General features: G+C 34.6%; 3 protein-coding genes across 4 annotated transcripts; 1 reads left to right on the forward strand and 2 right to left on the reverse strand.

Annotated features, from left to right (window-relative positions):
* Positions 1–257: 257 nt before the first annotated feature.
* On the reverse strand, positions 258–3,812 carry LOC108210531 (actin-104). 2 transcript variants are annotated; one of them, XM_017381859.2, is made up of 6 exons: positions 3,632–3,812; positions 2,062–2,153; positions 1,553–1,946; positions 865–1,478; positions 681–767; positions 258–508 (listed from the first exon to the last, which is right to left on the reverse strand). In XM_017381859.2, the coding sequence occupies exons 2-5, from the start codon at positions 2,119–2,121 to the stop codon at positions 702–704; spliced, it is 1,134 nt and encodes a 377-aa protein (XP_017237348.1). In that variant the 5' UTR covers positions 2,122–2,153; positions 3,632–3,812; the 3' UTR covers positions 258–508; positions 681–701. The 2 variants fall into 2 exon arrangements, with proteins under 2 accessions (XP_017237348.1, XP_063946992.1); XM_064090922.1 differs by lacking the exon at positions 3,632–3,812 and adding an exon at positions 2,596–2,727.
* Positions 3,813–6,106: 2,294 nt separating this feature from the next.
* LOC108213799 (cytochrome b-c1 complex subunit 6-1, mitochondrial-like) lies at positions 6,107–11,873 on the forward strand. The gene is made up of 5 exons (XM_017385588.2): positions 6,107–6,242; positions 6,937–6,982; positions 8,685–8,769; positions 11,423–11,512; positions 11,584–11,873. Coding segments are annotated over exons 2-5 (210 nt in total). The 5' UTR covers positions 6,107–6,242; positions 6,937–6,980; the 3' UTR covers positions 11,617–11,873.
* A 1,088-nt stretch (positions 11,874–12,961) lies between these two features.
* LOC108211270 (probable E3 ubiquitin-protein ligase ARI7) lies at positions 12,962–14,464 on the reverse strand. Its single transcript, XM_017382826.2, has one exon. It carries the CDS (start codon positions 14,462–14,464, stop codon positions 12,962–12,964), a length of 1,503 nt encoding a protein of 500 aa, XP_017238315.2.
* Positions 14,465–19,390: the final 4,926 nt, after the last annotated feature.

The raw sequence follows: 19,390 nt of genomic DNA on the forward strand, positions 1-19,390 counted from the left end.
TGGTAAAGTAATTAGACTGTTGCTTACTGAAATCTCAAGAAAAGCTCGTGTAGAGATCGCATGCACCAGCTTGAGATGCAAGTTGATTTCAGCTGTGTTCTGCGACTCCTGCGGTACATCACTTATTCACAGATTGTCCATTCTTTGCTTTTATCCCGTCTCACAACCCTGCTGCCATCTCGCAAGAATAAAAAGGTTTACATGCATACACTATGATATCAAGAGTTCTAACTTGACACACAAGGGAAAGGGGATCCGTGCAAACCATGTCCACAGAGAATTCTGTAAATTTTCTGCAGGCTCCATCTTTATTCGAGTCCAACTATTTTACAAATTCTGGACACACATAACATAGCATAAACATTCGGATTACATGTTACTGCTAAAACCAAGTCTAATTATACATCAACACAGAGAGCATCATGCTTTAAGCATATCCCATGAAACAGAATTGCGAGACAAAACACGATAAACTTTGCTTTTACATGTTAACAAAGGCCTGCTGAACCTGAAACGATATGAAACGGCCAATATTAGTCGATCCGGAGAGTAAACCAACATAATTGCTTCTTTAAGACGGTAAATAAAGCAACGGACAACAGTAGCATCTTTGCTGATGTAAAATTTTATAATTTTCACTTGACACATTTAAATTTGTAAAAAGGACTTATATCACTCACCCGGAACATTTCCTATCCATCTTAAAAGCATTTTCTGTGAACAATTGAAGGACCAGATTCATCATACTCTGCTTTGGTGATCCACATCTGAGCCAAATAGCCATACAATAGTCATGATAAAATTAAAATGTTGTAATGTAAATAGCAATCAAGAGTTCTAGTCTTCAAGAATAGATATTATTACCTGCTGGAAAGTACTGAGAGATGCCAGGATCGAACCCCCTATCCATACACTGTACTTTCTCTCAGGCGGTGCCACAATTTTGATCTTCATACTACTAGGAGCAAGAGCAGCTATTTCTTTTCTCATTCGGTCTGCAATACCAGGAAACATAGTAGATCCACCACTGAGAACGATATTTCCATACAAATCTCTCCTAATGTCAACATCAGACTTCATGATTGAGTTATAGGTCGTTTCATGGACTCCTGCAACTTCCATTCCGATCAGTGATGGTTGGAATAAGACTTCTGGACAACGAAACCTCTCAGCTCCAATAGTGATCACCTGTCCATCCGGAAGCTCATAACTCTTCTCGACTGAGGAGCTGCTCCTAGCTATTTCCAACTCCTGCTCGAAGTCAATAGCAACATAGGCAAGCTTCTCCTTAACGTCCCGGACGATTTCCCTTTCTGCAGTGGTTGTAAACATGTAACCTCTTTCAGTAAGAATTTTCATGAGATAATTTGTGAGATCACGACCAGCAAGATCCAACCGAAGAATGGCATGGGGAAGAGCATATCCCTCATAAATTGGAACTGTGTGACTCACTCCATCACCAGAATCAAGCACAATACCTGTGTAACAAACACAATGTCACCACGAGTACATCAAAAAAATTTAAACATGTAATGATTTATATATTACTAACCAGTTGTTCGACCACTTGCATATAGAGAAAGAACAGCCTGGATAGCAACATACATTGCTGGCACATCAAAAGTCTCGAACATAATTTGAGTCATTTTTTCTCTATTTGCTTTGGGGTTAAGTGGCGCCTCAGTGAGAAGTACTGGATGCTCTTCTGGACCAACACGAAGCTCGTTGTAGAAGGTATGGTGCCAAATCTTCTCCATATCATCCCAATTATTAACTATGCCATGTTCAATTGGGTACTTCAAAGTAAGGATACCTCTCTTTGATTGAGCTTCGTCTCCAACATAAGCATCTTTCTGGCCCATTCCAACCATTACACCTGTATGTCGAGGGCGACCAACTATACTAGGGAACACTGCCCTTGGCGCATCATCGCCGGCAAAGCCAGCCTGTCAATTTAATATAAAAACATAAGATGATAAGATACTTTTACAGACTAGATATGGCGCATAATGTCCTAGTAGAATAATAAGGTTGCAAGAAACTGTCTGTTATTCGTCAAACCTTCACCATCCCAGTTCCATTGTCAACAACAAGTGGTTGAATATCCTCTGCATCAGCCATCACAACCAAACTGCACTCAATGAATATATCCTCTGAAAAAAGAGCTGTGTGTTAGGATATATGCTTAGAAGCAACAAAAATACTAGAGCTTCAGAAACTATGGTATGAGGAGCCTGCTATTTTCTTCTTGATACATTCAGTACTAAATATGAGAAATCAGGAGTTCCCTTGGTGCTATCAAAATATGTCAAGTACACATTCATAAGATCGGTTCAATATAGTCTATTGATCCATGTGCTAACATATTGGTATCCAGTAGTCAAATAATGACTACGGAAATTTTGAAAATTAGAAGACAAAGAAATGCTTATATACATAATACATTCATGTCAATTTTTGACTCTTCGAGCAAAGAATATCAAGGATAGTAGTGGGAATTACACAAAGGTAACATTAAATTTTGAAGCGATAATCAAGTTACTTAAAATGACACAGGTTGGAGCAATTAGCAAGAATCAAAAACAAGAAACTTACTGGTCAAAAACGAAAGCAATCGAGCATGAAACAAAGTGCAATGCAGCCAATTACTAGCTTCTTGTTTGCATCGATCACTTTTAGACTAAACACGACATTGTAATCTAGTGTTCAGTCTAAAATATTCCAGATTAATTAAACATCAAAAGGAGTATTGACAGAGGCACAGAAGCTGCTCATAGAAATCAATATCTGATTAAGTTGATAGGTTTGGCTGTAAGAACTCAATAGTTAACTGCAGCTCATAGAAATTATCGAAAGTACTCCTTCCGTGCCCGTATTCTACCTCATTCCTTGTTTATTTTCCGCTGTCCATTAGTACATGTTAAAGTTTTAAATTTTCTACAAAATAATATAGATTTTTTAGTAACATATACTCCATCTGTCCCGTTCATTTCTATACAATACAATTTTTTTAATGCACCTATAAAATATAATATAATTTTATAACTTACTTTTAAAATTTTATTTTTTTCAAAAAAATCTTAAAAACAAACTACAGATCTTGACTTTACAAAAGCATTAAAAAATATTAAATTGAGTATTAAAATACGTGTCATACCGCGCCGCGTGCCCTAAATGTATACAAGCACAACTTAAAGGGGATGCAAAGAGTAACTTATTTATTTTGATTGAATAAAGGTGGATTGACACATGGACAAGAAAAACAGGACCGAGAGAGTATACTAATGACAATGGAATTCACTGCTCAACTCATGTAAAAGCCATGAAAGATATGGTAAACATGTGGCTTATTCATGTAATTAAACCACAATCCTCACCAAATACTTGTGTATACACCATATTTGCAACAAGCAGTATAATAAATAAGTTTTGCAAACAAGAAAATACTAAATAGAAACAAAAATCACAACACAAACCATACATATAATTTACATACACACGAAGAAAAAGATATGAAAAGTGCAACTAGTTTATTGATAACTGCTTGGTATCAAGATTTGCAACTGAGATATTAACAAGGTGATATAAATTATAAAATCAGGAAGTGAAGCAGATGAAGAACAAGAAGTACCTTGATCAGTAGAGAGAGAGAGATGAGAGAGTGAAGGGGGGGGGAGAGAGAGGGAGAGGGTTTATATATATGTAGACAAAGATGGTAACGCACGAAGCAACGACGGTGGCAAGAAAATTATGAAGAGAGAGAAGGGCTTTTTTGTAGTAATCTCCAACGTTTTTTATCCTCTCTTTCGGACGTGTCCTTATTTACATTTTTCCCAACTATTACGCTACTTTGTTTCCTTTTTTTCTTAGACTTGATATTCATAAAAATAAAGTTATTGAAATATCAGTTATTGAAAAACTGTTTTTCAATTTTTTCTCTAAATTTTAGATAATAATATTTGATTAGTTCACTTACATTACCGCGCTTTGTAGCGGTCTTTAAAAATATATTAATAATTAGAAAATTATATTTAGAGAATAAAATTAAATTTTATTTTTCAAACATTTCAATTTAAAAATAATATTAAAATAAAAATTGAAAAATTGGACTATACTTAATGATTGAAAAATACTATAATATATTTCTACATAATTTTAAATCTTGATAGATTGTTTAGAGAATTTTGTGCAATCGTTTGTTTTTGGTAAAGATATTAATTCTCTAGAGGAGGTTAGATCCTCTCTTCATTTTAGATAGTTGCGCCATAAGACGGCTGGTACAGGTGTGCAGATAATCAGGCTGTTGGGTTAGTAGCCGGCGGTGGTATCGAACATGAAAACTTGGGGAAATATAAATCAAAGAAACCAACTTGCTCGAAATCTAATGATGTCTGCAATTACAGTAAAGAAGGGACACACAAGAAAAAGAAGCAACATGATAAATTGATAAGTTTTGCTACTATAACTGATGCTAATTCTTAAGAAGATATTGCTCTAGTTACTGCCAATCACACGCATCACTCTGATGTGTGGATTCTTGACTCTGGAGCGTCTTACCATATATGTCCGCGCAGGGAGTGGTTCACAACCTACGAGCAAGTAGATGGTAGAAATTTTTTTTTATAGCTGAGGTAAAACCAAGAACCTATGGAAGTCGGGGCGCACCCCCGGTCAATATTGGATCCAACAATAGGGGGTTGTAGCACTGACCTCTTTTTTTTTTCAATACAATAGGGGAAAATGTCGTATAGTTCCTTACCAAGACAAACCCTCAACGGATCCTTCGCGCGCTGGGTATACCTCTTCCTGTTTGTGAGACAGTTGAAATAAGCTCAGTTAGTATATATCGAAAAGGAGATTGCGATAATTAGTTCGGTTGGAAAGATCATTCGATGTAGCATAAACAAATGAATGAGTTTTTTCACCTATGAAAATTGTAAAAAAAGCCTTCAAAATCGCTTGAAAAATGAATTTCTTAGAAATTACTTGTTAGAATATATCGAAAAGGAGATTGTGATAATCATTTCTGTTGAGGAGATAATTTTCATACTTCTTTTATTTAATCAAAGAAAAGCGAGATGTATTTTTATTCAATTTGATCCTCATATTAGATGTCTAATTCCGCCACTAATTTTGGACATTTCACTCGAAACAATGATAGAAAAAAAGTGTTTTCTCATATATTTAGGTATAAATCCTTTATACATGGCTCAGGTTTGCTAAATGAGATAATATAACTATTTTGAACTTTCCGAGTTTCTGAGCCAAAAAGTAAATTGCGACTTTTTGAAAATATTTCAAATCATCAATCTTTTACTAACAAATATTTAAAAAAAAAGTTCAAAACAATTTATAAATCATGATCTAATACGCAATCTAACAATTCATAAAAAAATGAGTTTTTGAGCTTTCACAGATACAAAATCGTTGACAATAATATTGAAGTCAATATTGATAAAATGATGAGACCATTCAATTGTTGTTGTGACATTGAGCATCTCAAGTTATTTTTTTTTTTTTATCAATTTTAACTTTGAAAAATATATTTCTTACTGGCGTGATCACTAAAACTTTGGAACCCCCCTCTTAATTTTTTATTAATCCATTTTAATATTTTTTACCTTGGCAATCTTATAACTATATATTCCCTATGTCCTAATTTAGTTGTTACATTTGGGTTTGTACATCTCACCCTCCTCAGACCCTGCTCTAAGCGGGATATACTGAGTATGTTTGGTTTGGTTTGGTTTATTTGGGTTTGTGCCGGTCAAATTGACCAAAATTTGATTGAAATTTATTAATATTTTATCAAATGAAAAAATAAAAAAAATATGTTACCGGAAATAATTTTTATTCTACTTTAAGATGTAATTTTCAGTTTTTTAAAATAATAAAAAATTGACTTATAATCTTTGGGTCAAAATTAGTGAATTTGACCAATAAAAATAGAAATATGACATAAAGACAGTGGGAGTAACTTTAAAATTTCCGGTCCTTCTAATTTTGGACCTGCGGTTGCCCCTCTAACCAAAGCATGCGCGAAATTAAAAAAATTCAATAATAAAAAAAAGGAAAGAAACAAAAAGAATGATCCGAGTCGCAAGCAAAACAAGTTCTGAAAACACCGAAACTCTTGCATTTTTCAGTTTCTCCTCCCATCCAAAGTCCGGTATCATTTTCTTTTCTTCAAATACTTCCTACGAGACTGTCCAGTACTAATACGAAAAAGGCTTGCTGAACCAGTAAGTGTATCTAATCACATTTTGCCTTTAATTTCGATTATTGATATGCAATGTTTCATTTCATCGTCATTTGCTTTTGTTATGAATATGCATGCATTCTCCAAAATTGGATATTAATACAGCTTGACGCTGTGTTCTTGAGTTTTTTATGACAGAAAGAAGAGAAAAAGGAATATTTCCATTTGGGATTTTTAAGGATTTTTTTTCATTTTTAAAATTCAGGTGTATTTAATTCGGAATTCAAGAAATGTATTGGAATTGTGATTTTAAATTATCCTAAAAATTCTGGCGGTATTCTATTCAATAAGGAATTTAAATTATGTTTTGAAATTTGGCGGTATCTGATTAAAGATTATTTAGAAGTCATTAAAAGCTGATGGTATGTAAAAGCTGAGGAATATTTTTGACTTTTTAAAATAATGAATTTTGAGAAAAAAAAAAAGAACCGAAAAGAAATTTAAAGATTTGGAAAGAATTCTCTTATATATTTGTCCGGAAAATTCTCCCAACTTCTGGAAATATTGGAAGAGAAAAGAAAATTATCAATTTTTCATTCTTTTCTTTTCTTTCTTAAACTCGATAATAATGCATTATTGTTGTTGATATCTACATTTAGTACTGGTATGATTGAATCGAGATACTGTCATAGATAGCTCATAAGATGGATACAGTCCAGCTGATCGTGTTTATGCAGGAAATTCTACAAGCTTTCTGGACTCGCAAATAATTAGCACTCCTATGTGAGTACATTTTGAACTTGATTTACATTATCTTTTGATGTAATGTCATTTTATCTCAGTCTCTCACAACATAACTCTTGGTGCGTCCTTGCCAGTATTAGGACTACAAGTTGCTAAATGCAGAGTGACTAAAATACATGGTGCTAAATGTATATTTTACTTAATATTTAAGGGACCAAACATATGTGGACTGATGTAGTCCAATAGATACTTGTTTGCTCTTGTTAACAAGAGGTCGATGGTTTGAACATTACCGTACAATATAAAAAGGTGAACTTTTATAAGAGATAGGCTAGCAGTATCAAACTAGCCGTTTGTGAGGATGTGATGCATTTTTCAAATTTTAACTTGTTCCTTTTCTCAGTTACTCTTCTAGAATATAGAGACTCTGCAAGGGTTGGAGAAATTTAAAAGTTTATGTGCAATTCCTATGTAAAGAAGATCAGAGTTGGAGTAAGGGGACAGAGAATGGGTCCTGGAATTTCTCATAGGCGATGCATAATTGGTTTCTTTATTGAAAGGGAGACAAGATGGGTCAAGTTTCGCTAGCTTAAGTTGATGGTTGTAGGCTGATAGCCTTAACGTGGGCACTGTTCAAAGTACCTCAGACAGTAGGTGGATGTGAAAAATTGTGGAAAAAGAGAGGAAATTACTCGCTCAAATTGGGTCGACTAATATATTCATATGAAAGAGTTCTGAATCTTGTTTCCTATATGAAGTCACAGGTTGGATTATAAAGGTCATGGTATTGGTTAAAAAAATACTAAGGTGTGTATAAGCAAAGATCAAGGTGTTAGTGCAGCCAATTTAGGGAAAATGAATATGCAGATTGTTTGGGAGGTTCCTGGCTAATCAAGTGACTGCAACTCCAGACAGGCTATAGAGTATCACATTATATGGATTAATGTTGGAACCCCAACAACAGATGACTGATTTGGCCATCATGATCATGTCATATTATTGAGTTACTGCAGGATAAAAAAATGAAAGTAATCTGCCATATTACATCCCTTGTTACTAGCTGTGTGGGCGATAAGCTATTGGAAGAAATGAGGTCCAACCAATCAGCATAGAAAACAACAGGGTTGTGGATATTGTCGTAACCGAAAACCATTGTGTCTAGACAGAATTATGAAATCAGTGACTAGTTCTGGAATGATGACCGTAGTCTCCCTAAATAATAGACACTCTTGACTCTTCCAACACACATTCACAAATAATAAGCAATTCACCTCTTCCCTGAAATAGATTCCTATTTGGGGTTTCTTTCTACTTCTTTATAAGAAATAATGCTTGTCCAGGATTACTTATTGCCAATATAGATCTCCTAGAGGGGTACGTTGCAGTAGACCATTTGAAGGTCTTGTACTCCGCAGACTGCATGGCATTCATGGCTTGTTTTATTTGGTGGGATTTAAGGATGTAGAATAATGCTATAACATGTCATCTCCTTGTGTGTCCCCTTTATAATGTCTTGGTCCTTATATGCAATAATAGTTCTTAAGCAGATGGTTATATATGCATTACGTATCAATGACTGTATTTTGTCTGAGTTTGTAATTCTTGTTACATAGGAGAGCTTATTCGATAAATGTATGCTGCCACTTGACATCAACAAATACTTCCATAATCAATATGCAATTTATCTAATTCATTCTTTGTAGACATGTCTTTGAGTCTTTCTTTTGTACAAAACTGATAGGGCGGACGATGAAGTTGTTGATCAAAAGAAGCATCTTGAAGAGTTTTGCAAGTCTAGGTGTGTAAAGCCTTTAGTCGAATATCAGGTGAATCGTGCTAAGACCTTAGAAACTCTTTATATGTGTTCTTATGATATTTCCTTCTATACATGTCCTGCTCCTTTGAGTTGATGTTTAGGTTGGTTTTAGACTTCTAGGTAAAATGTTGCTGGACCATATTTTTCATTTTCTGTTAATTGTATTCTAAATGTGTTTAATTCAGAATATATATGTTACAATGTGCAACTTGACGGTAAATTTTTTTTAATTATCATAACGCAGTCACTCACCCTGGCGGTACTTCTAAAGATCATCAAGCTTTTACCCTTAGATAGGGTATGCATATCCGCAGAACAGAATTGCATCCCTATTTACAGAGATCAGTATCGACCTCTATTAGTTCAGTCGCCTGCATGAACAAAGCTATGTAGATATAAATACTAAAGGAACTAATGGACTTGGACAGATGATAGGCACTTAGGTACAGATCAATTAAGAGTCTAGGACCCTGATAGATCAAAAGTAAACTTTCACCTTTCATACAAGTGTAGTGACATACCCTCATATAAGGAGCTAGGCGCGTACTTCACTCTGTGAGTCCAAGGGTGGAAAAAACAGGCCACTAATCACACCAATGTGAAATACCTTAATCTTGTGATACTACCTTACTCATGTGAGTCCATGTTCTATTGAATAATATGTTTTTCAAATACTTTAACAATTTATATTAGTTTTGAAAACTAAAGACCAACTAGGGAAAATTCTTTACAAACTCTGCCGACAGAATACCAACACTCTAACCATTTGTTGAGGGGATTAAAATCTAAGAACTACATGCTCCACACCACAACAGATTCCGAATATTAAATGCCTCGTATTAATAACATTCTCTGCTACCTGCAATCTATTAAAATACTTCTAACACGACCTTAAGGTTTCTCAAAACTCAATTCAATGCATGATGGATTGTTCTGTCATCATTTTGTCAGGAAAAAGTAATGTGTTTACTCTATATGATATAAACGAAATGCATGATGGACATGAAGTGCAACCAGTAAACTATCATAGTTTCAATGTAACAGTGTACTGAGAGCTAGTCTTTCATCTTTCCTGTATGCTCAAGACTAGTGCTGTTGGCAAACTGATTCCTTAAAAAAACTCGAAATTTCCCCGCCACAAGTTTGATGATATGTTTATTTGAACACATTTTACCTAAAAGAGTGAGAATGAACACAATAGACAAAAAAACAAGAAGTTGGGTGCTCAACTCTGAAAAGAAGGGTATGTTGAATCAGTAAGTATGTAAGCCAATTTTTAGCAAAATTTGCTATACGTGGCTGTGCCACATATTTGAAGCTGACTTAAACACATGGTTTAAAATTTAAATTATCAAGTAAATCCTATTGGTGAAGTCCTGTTTCACAACGGAAGTATGTAGCATTGAATTACACCATATCTTTCGGCATCCATGGCTCCTCATATTGTATTGGCAAGCACACGTGCTTTCAGATCAAGATAGTTAACATCTATTTTACTCGGACTCGGGTACGGAGTGTCGGACACGATACATATCCGAGTGTCGGACTTGGAAACTTTGAAAATTCGGGACACGGGGACACTGTCCTATTTTCGGACACAGATACGGGGACACATTGTAGTATACTAATAAACAAGTATGGTAAGTTAGACATCTTACCAGAAAGTAACAATAAAACTCAAATTAGACATGATTTTGTAGGGGATTTTGCAAATTAGGCTTCTTCTGTACTTTAATCCCATTCTTCTTTCTTTTTTCTCACATATATCTTTGAAATGTAAGTTTGACTCATATTTGATTTTTAATTGGTCAAAGTGTCCACATTTTAGTTAAAGGATCCGACACGAAATAACTGTCGTGTCCGAGTGTCCAAGTGTCCGACACGGGTACGACAACCTAATTAGAAGAGTCGGAGTAACATAGATTAACATGGTAGTCTGTTCTCATACTACAAGGATGGCAGTGGATAGTTTACCAGTAAGATACTTCACATTTTCTGTTAAGACATTTGTAATTTACACTGCCCGGGATCCTCTATTGCTTTCATATAGGAACAGAGGCCCACCCTTGTTGGATGATTGACTTTAAAATAAGATAGTTTCTGGTCGACATTTGAGGTTCACAGCCTTCTTCTGATCAGGTTGGTAGTGCAGGAGCCGATTCAAATTTTAAAATTGCAGTTCTGTGTTATCCACATTTCTCATAAGCAGGGAATGGATTGAAATTGACATAATTACTCCTCTTTTCTATCTTTTGGTAGATTCATAATATACAAGTACTGCGTAGTCATATCTTAGACATCTCTCATAAGCACCGAACGGATTAAATTGACATAATTTCTTCTCTTTTCTACTTTTGGTAGATTCATAATATACAAGTAATACATAGTAGTACTAATTAGTCGTATCTTAGATATGCACTACTTTGTACTTTTATCTGCACGCCAATTGCAAATTTATGGGCAGTTCAATTATTTAACTTGTCTATGGAGGGTGGCTCTTCGCACTTATCTATGGAGGGTGGCTCTTCGCTTTTAATTGAAACTACAAATATATCGTATATTCAGATGCAAATGATAAGACATTACACTAACATGCTGTTCCGAGGAGAGTTGTTCTTTGATTACTGATTCTTTTTAATATATTGTTCTTGATCCATTCGCAGGCTTGTATAAAAAGGATTCAGGGGGATACAACTGGGGAAAAGCACTGCACTGGCCAATACTTAGACTACTGGCATTGTGTTGATAAATGCGTACGTATTCCTGCTTAAACACGAGTTGATAAACTTTTTGTCAGCTCTAATACCAGCATTCGTAAATGCAGGTTGCACCAAAGCTGTTCATGGAACTCAAATGACGAAGGTCACAGAGGCTGCTGCTCCATTACTACGATATATTTTCTTAAACTCTAGGAATAACAGGCAGAGATGACATTAGTTGCATTCTTCAGAAATAGCTATATGGTTGCAGACCCATTTATTAAAGTAAAAAACAATGACAATCATTTACTTGTTTTTATGAATAAGTTTTGACAGTTGAGCATCCTAAGTGATAATAAAGGCTGCCCTGTTATTTTTGTTTGCTAATTTGGATAAAGGTTGATGTTTCTTGCTCTCTTTCGGGTTTGATTCACGGATAGTTTAAACCACTAACTTCAGTGTGCATTACTCTATTAATTTCTCAAAAAAAAAATTGAAAAAGTATGACAATGGAGATCATCTTCTGATATGACACTTATAGGATAATTATATGAATATAAAAACAATGATCAATTTAAAGCATAAAATATCAATTTTATCACTTTTTCAGTATTTTATAATGAAATTATGGAATCATATACAAATTTAGGTGATTTTAATGAGACATTTGAGTGATCATGACAGAAATCTAGAGACCACAAAATAGTCTCCAAATTTGTTACCAAATACTTGAGTGATAAAATTTGTTCCTGAACTACATCCTGCTACTGAATATTCAAGAACGGATTTGGGAACCTTTTCAAAATCCCTAACATTGCTCATTTCACTATAAATGAGATCATGATTCTTAACACTGAAAATTTACAGTTACAGCGTGCCCTTAACAAATCTGTATGACAGAATTTGTGCCGTTGGACTCTAAAAACTGGCTAAAGTTAAACGCCTCAAGTGTCGAGACTAAATAAAGTTTAATATTTCAGTAAAGACAAAATATTTCGCCCTATATTAGAACTTGCACGACATTTCAACATTTCGAATAGAAGTGCATTCCTGTGCCTTCGATTGCTAGTATATACCAAGACACGAGGCCTGAACACAATATCCTATATTGATGAGTTCTGACCGGTGATACTCAGGACCAAGGACCCTTACTCAGGCTAACCTTATCTTCAATTAAAACTACAGGACTGGTATGATACATTAAACCACAATAAACAATATCAGCAGCAAGAACACAAAAAACTGCGTTGTTAGTATTGAAAACCATTGCAAAACCGATCAATTAGATGACAATAGTTTATCGTTCAAAAGCAACAAAATAACAAGAGCCAAACAGCCACATTGTAATACCATTAAAAGTAATGAGAATGTAAATGGTAGAAATGCATTGAACTTGTTTCTCTTCCCCGTTCTTTTTCTCGATTTCATTAGCATTTCATACTAATTTCTGATTCTGTAAATGTAGATAATTAATCATAATCCCCTTGTAGTCGGTTAATATGGCTAGACCAGTGTTTTTCGTTTCTTACCATCCCTTTTCTCCACTTTGTTTCTGCCTTTTCTTTTTGCTTGGCCTTCATGTTCACTTTCACATAGATCATTCTCCAGTGCTGTAACTAGATTTGAAAAGTAATTTCTAGTCACACTTGTAAGATCCACAAGCTTCACACGAAAAACATCAAATTGATCTGCAGTAGCCTCATGATCCTCCAGCAACTTAATGAGTTCCTTTTCCGCACATTGATGAAGTCTCTCTAATCCAACCTCAGCCTGACCTTGCAAATACTGAAACAATGCTACCTTTGCACATTTATTCTCTGGTATAAAATACCCATATGCGTAGCTCCATTTCAACGTGCGCCTACATTCAATTATCTGTTCCCAGGCTTCTGAAACAAACTTCAAGCGGAGCTTGGTCAAAGCAAATTTTTCACAAAGAATATTAAGATTCTTCTCTTGCATTTTCTCTAGATCAGTTTGTGCTTTCATTCTTGACTTGTGGTTTGCATCCCACCTTTCAAAATAATGGGTGTATCTCTCCAAGGATTCTTTAGCATTCTGTCTCCGCTTGTCCTCTGCATTTTCAGTTTTATTTTTCTGCCCCGACTTGTAGGTATTGCAGTGATGGTAATTTGACCATGGGCCCAGACATGTCCAACAAAACTCATGCCCACACGACCTGTTACAAGTCATGTGCATACAACCCATGTTTTTCTCAATTGCTCGCTTACATTTGGGACAAGGCTTGGTATAAGCCAATATCCATTCCACATTTTGTGCTTCACACTTGTTTTTCTGTATCCATTTAACAACCGTATCACAATCAATTGGTCGGTGATCTTCCTCAATACACCTCCAACAGAATTTAAAAGAACAACTACAAACAACTTCATAGCTTCCCCTTTCACCATCATCATCCCCATAGTACTCGATAGCAGCATCACAATCCGGGGCAGGACACCATTTAACACGACTATTTCCTTCAACAAAAGACCTAACAAAGTATTTACGAAACTTTTTCCAATATTCATCAGAAACCAACAAAGAAACCATATCAACACCAACTGCAGCCTTGCACGAGGGATCCGGACACCTCAACGACAGGCATCCGGGTCCCTCATCAATAGAAATACTAATGTAAGTACCTAAACAGCTATGACAATACATATGATCACATGAACAAGCCATCTTATCATGAGCAGGGAACACATCAAAGCAAATTCCACAAGTAAAGTCTAAAGAATTAGCAAAAGAAGCTTTCTTAACCAACCCAACATTCTTCTTGACCCTTTCTTCATCTGAAAACCATGTCTCCATCAAAGACTCAACATTCCACTTAAAATGGTAAAGAAGAATGCATGCAGAATCTTTAGGCACCGAAAGCAAAGAACAAACACTTGCTATAGCATCTTCTTGAATCTTTTCTATGTCACTTACCTTCAAAACCCTGAAGTTTGTCTTCTCATCATGATCTTCAAAGCTAATATCATCAAACCCTAAATCCATCTCCATGAACCCTTTTCGCTGAGAATCAAAATTCAATTAATATGAAAGAGTTTGTGAGTAGACAAGAGATTACAAGAGGCGGCAGAGATCAGATCAGCAGAGGCACTTAGCAACTTTAACAGGAACGAAAAACCCAAGCGTCATTATCTCCCCAATTTGGATTTTCCTTGCAAATTCTAGTTATTGCTTCCTCGTTCCCTATTTTAACCTTTTAAAGAGTCAATTACCAGATATTATTGTTTTTATTTTCATTATTTTAATAAATTATACTACCTCCGTTTCAATTTACATGTCGCACTTTCAACAAAAATTTGTTTCAAATTGCTTGTCCACTTCAACTTTCAATGCAAAATCATATTCCCAAAGTCAATTCTACTCCACATATCTCTTATTTATATTTCCTAGATCAATCTCACACCACATATTATGCTCATTTAATGCAATTAATTTGTGAACAATTACTTTTCTTAAATTGTGTGATTTTTTGAAAGTGGACATCTAATTTGAAACGGAAGGAGTCAGAGCATCTCCAACCTTACAAAACCCTTAGTTAAAAGTTGAGTTGGCATGCAAAATTTAAAAAAATTAGCCAACATGTTAAGAAAACATCACTCCAACCACGTCCATCAATTGTCTATAATTTTAGCCAACCTCCTATGGATGGCTATATTTGTCGATCCGCTACAAGTCTGTAAGAAATCTGTAAAAAAATTACACATCATTTATTACCATATTGAACTGATATATTCTATTTTAATCATCTAAAATATTAATAACATACTATTTTTAAATTATAGCCAACCAATATATCCAATACCACTGAAGCACAATGTCTTACAGGTTCAGCAAATTTTACATAATGTCTTACAGGTCCAATTTAGCCAACGATTATAGCCAACGCCGTTGGCGATTTGCTCTAATAAAAGAGATTAAATATATTAGAGCATCCCCAACCATACAAAACTCTTAACTAAAAGGTGAGTTATCATGTCAAATATAAAAAATATAGTCCATCTGTTGAAAAAGTCACACTCCAACCACGTCTATCTGTTATCTATAATTATAACCAACCTCCTATAAATAGCTATATTAGTCGAACCTCTGCAAGCATGTAAGAAATCTGTAGAAAGATTACACATCTTTTATTATCATATTCAACTTATATATTCTATTTTAACAATTTAAAATATTAATAACATACTGATTTTAAATTATAGCCAATACCATTGAAGTACAATGCCTTACAGGTTCAGCAAATTTCACATAATGTCTTAGAGCATCTCCAACACTCACAAGCCCTTAGCTAAAAGTCCATGTGGCTTTCCAAAAGTAAATTTTATAGCCAATGTTCACAAAAAATACAACTCCAACCACAACAACCCCTTGTATATAATTATAGCCATTTTGTAGATCCGCTACAGATCTGTAGCGAATTCTACGTCATCTCCCGATTATTTTCCTTCTTCCCACTGATTACATATTATTTATTACCATATTAAACTGATATATTCTACTTCTTACAATCTAAATATTAATAACATACTATTTTTAAATTATAGCCAACCAATATGGCCAATACCATTGAAGCACAATGTCTTAGAGGTTCGGCAAATTTTACATAATGTCTTACAGATCCAATTTAGCCAATGATTATAGCCAACGCCATTGGAGATGCTCTTAGAGCATCTCTTACGGTTTTGGCTAAAAGTGGTTGGCTAAATTGGACGTGTAAGACATTATGTAAAATTTGTCAAAGCTGTAGGCCATTTTGCTTCGATGGTACTGGATATATTGGTTGACTATATTTCAGAAATTATAAGTTATTATTCTTTTAAGTTGTTATTAATAGAATGTATATTATCATATACATTCTATTGAGCTTGATGAGATTCCGATTGAGGCGTGGCAGTGTTTGGGGGAATAGGGTTTACGATGGTTAACAGCTCTTTTTAATGTTATATTTCGGACATCCAGGATGCCGAGTGAGTAGACAAGAGATTACAAGAGATTACAAGAGGCGGCAGAGATCAGATCAGCAGAGGCACATAGCAACTTTAACACGAACGAAAAACCCAAGCGTCATTATCTCCCCAATTTGGATTTTCCTTGCAAATTCTAGTTATTGCTTCCTCATTCTCAATTTTAACCTTTTAAAGAGTCAATTACCAGATATTATTGTTTTTATTTTCATTATTTTAATAAATTATAATAAAAGAGAGAGCATCCCAAACCATACAAAACTCTTAACTAAAAGGTGAGTTACCTTGTCAAATATAAAAAATATAGTCGATCTGTTGAAATAGTCACACTCCAACCACGTCTATCTGTTGTCTATAAATATAACCAACCCTGTTAGGTCCAAAGTATCGTAGAAGGGGGGGTTGAATACGATACTCACTACAATTTAAAATTCTTTCGAATCTTGCGGATAAATAAATTGCAGTCCTGTAATGGGTTTCGTGTTCCGGATATTTATTGGGTCGGTTTCTGAGGATATGAAAATATTAAACCAACACACAATATTTTCCAAGGTATATCTGTATATTGATAAATACCTCGAAGGGTGCTACAAATCCAAACCCGAAGGTTGGCTACAATGACCACTCCTCTAAATATTACAAGCCCTATCCACTACAAATATTTACGGTACAAAACTAGGCTAGGGTGTGTGTATATTTGAGAGAGTTTGTGCATAGCACTTGGCCATCCATCCCGAAGGATGATCTGTAAATTGTGAGAACACAATTCACATATTTATAGGCTTTCATAAACTAACCATGGTTAACGAGTTCGTCCTGGACGACTTGAGTTCGTCCGGGACGGATTCGATTTAACAAAATAAATCTAACTCCAAGAAACTGAACTTGCGCCAATTTGAAAGTCAAAGGTTGCGCCGGTCAAAACTTGCGCCTCCATACTCCTTCACTGTGTTGCCTTGTTGCTTCAGTACTTGGAGAAATTCCAAGTGAAGAAAGTTGCGCCATGATTTCCATGTGAGTGTGTGTGGCGCCAACTTTGACTTAGTCAAAGTTTGCGCCTCACAGGTCTCCACAGAGTCTTCTACTTAGACAAATGTAGTTACTTCAACTAGTGCCACAGTGAGATGAATTAGAGTCGCAACCTTTGACTTGGTCAAAGTTTGCTCCTCAAGAGTTTAGATACTCCATTGTGATGTACTTAGAAAATCTTCTAAGTGAGGAAGAGCTGTTGACTTCGGTCAAATGTTGTTCCTCACATGGTAAGAACTTTCCTTGTTATCACTCCTTTTACTGAGATTGACTTGAGTTTGCTCCATCCATATATTTATATTATATTATATTCATAATATTATATAAATATATGTATAAATAAAGATATATATATAAATGTATATAAATAATATTTATATAAACATATAGTAATATATATATACATATATTTAAATATATTCTCATATATTTAAATATATATAATATACATAAAATTATATGTAAATATAAATATAAATATATATAGGGATATATATATAATTATCTATAGATATAAATATACACATATTTATGCACATAATATAATATATATGTATACACTTAAATATATAAATGTTTATGTAAAATATAAATACATATACTATATACATATATATTTATTTAAATATATATACATATAAATATACATATACATATGTTTAAAAACATATATACATATATATTATATATATTATATTTAATTAAATATACATATATACATATATAATTATATTTGTACATATACAAATATATAAGTGCACACATATATAAAATGTCACTTCCTGATATGGCTTTCTGTGTAAGCTTTGACATATGGCATTTGAGCAGTAAGCATTGGCATAGCTGGCATTTGGCTTGGCTTGGCTTGGCTTTGGAACAAATGACTTGATATGACTGGATCAATTCTTCGATCGATAAATACTTTGCAAAGCTCCGTACGTGCTGACGCTTAGTGCACTGGTCTGGTTCACAAGCGACTAACACTGAAGTTAAACATTGTACCGTCTTTGTCAGCAAACACTGATCAGTCGGTTCCGGGTTAGTTTATGCTTCAGTTTGTTGATTATAAATAACCAACCAAGATATATAGAAATATCTTGCTTCAGGGGTTGCACTGAAATCTTTCGAGTACTTGGACAACATCTTCATTGCTTCCACAATCTTGAATACTTCAATCTTTATTCTTCACTGAGGCATGAACATATTAATGAACTTCTTCCAGTGAACTTATTCCTTCAAGACTGTAGATGGCTTCTTCAACCTTTGTCTTCGTATCTTCCGATTCCGGTGCAGGCGTAGTGTTATTTACTTGTCCTGTTCTATTGTTGAGTTATCATCCCTATGTAACAGATAGGGTTGTCTTTACATTTAGACTTACAATCTCCCCCTATTTGTTTGTTAATCATAACAAGCAAATCCTCTGGAGGATAACTCAACTAACACTAGAAAAAGTAAAGTCCTGGACTAGTAAATAATGCTACAAAGTTTCTGGATCATATAATACATTACCAGATTTCATGAATAGAAACAACAGATGTGCATATCACCTGTATTTCCTTGGTTCTTGCTTACCTGCCAGATAATCCTCATAGTCTGTCTTGAAGAGAATTCAAAACATTCCATTATGCAAAGAACAATCAGCAGCTTCATTGAATTCTTTAGTGGTAATGAATAAGTTCCTGTCTACCACTTACTGAAGAATAATTGTATCACCTTATACTTCTCCTCCCGTTACCTTGATCAGGTTCCCCTTAGTGATAAGTAGCTATCTTCCTTAGATGAAAGATCAATCCTCCTCCTTAGTTGAAAGATGTATCTCCCCTCAGTAGTACACCACTAACTAAAGAGTAGTTTACTCCCCCTTAGTTGTAGACAACAGAAAAAAGCTAACTTACTTTTTCTTCCCCCTTTCATATAT

Source organism: Daucus carota, chromosome 3 (assembly GCF_001625215.2).
Source record: "Daucus carota subsp. sativus chromosome 3, DH1 v3.0, whole genome shotgun sequence".
Lineage (NCBI taxonomy): Eukaryota > Viridiplantae > Streptophyta > Magnoliopsida > Apiales > Apiaceae > Daucus > Daucus carota.

Bases quoted from the DNA above. Each gene is read 5' to 3' on its own strand.
- LOC108210531 (XM_017381859.2), bottom strand. From the start codon at position 2,121: ATGGCTGATGCAGAGGATATTCAACCACTTGTTGTTGACAATGGAACT. The intron at 1,947-2,061 runs GTTTGACGAATA...TTAAATTGACAG, and splicing joins ATGGAACTGGGATGGTGAAG to GCTGGCTTTGCCGGCGATGA. The intron at 1,479-1,552 runs GTTAGTAATATA...TTTGTTACACAG, and splicing joins TGCAAGTGGTCGAACAACTG to GTATTGTGCTTGATTCTGGT.
- LOC108213799 (XM_017385588.2), top strand. The intron at 8,770-11,422 runs GTGAATCGTGCT...ATCCATTCGCAG, and splicing joins AGCCTTTAGTCGAATATCAG to GCTTGTATAAAAAGGATTCA. The intron at 11,513-11,583 runs GTACGTATTCCT...TCGTAAATGCAG, and splicing joins GGCATTGTGTTGATAAATGC to GTTGCACCAAAGCTGTTCAT.
- LOC108211270 (XM_017382826.2), bottom strand. From the start codon at position 14,464: ATGGATTTAGGGTTTGATGATATTAGCTTTGAAGATCATGATGAGAAG.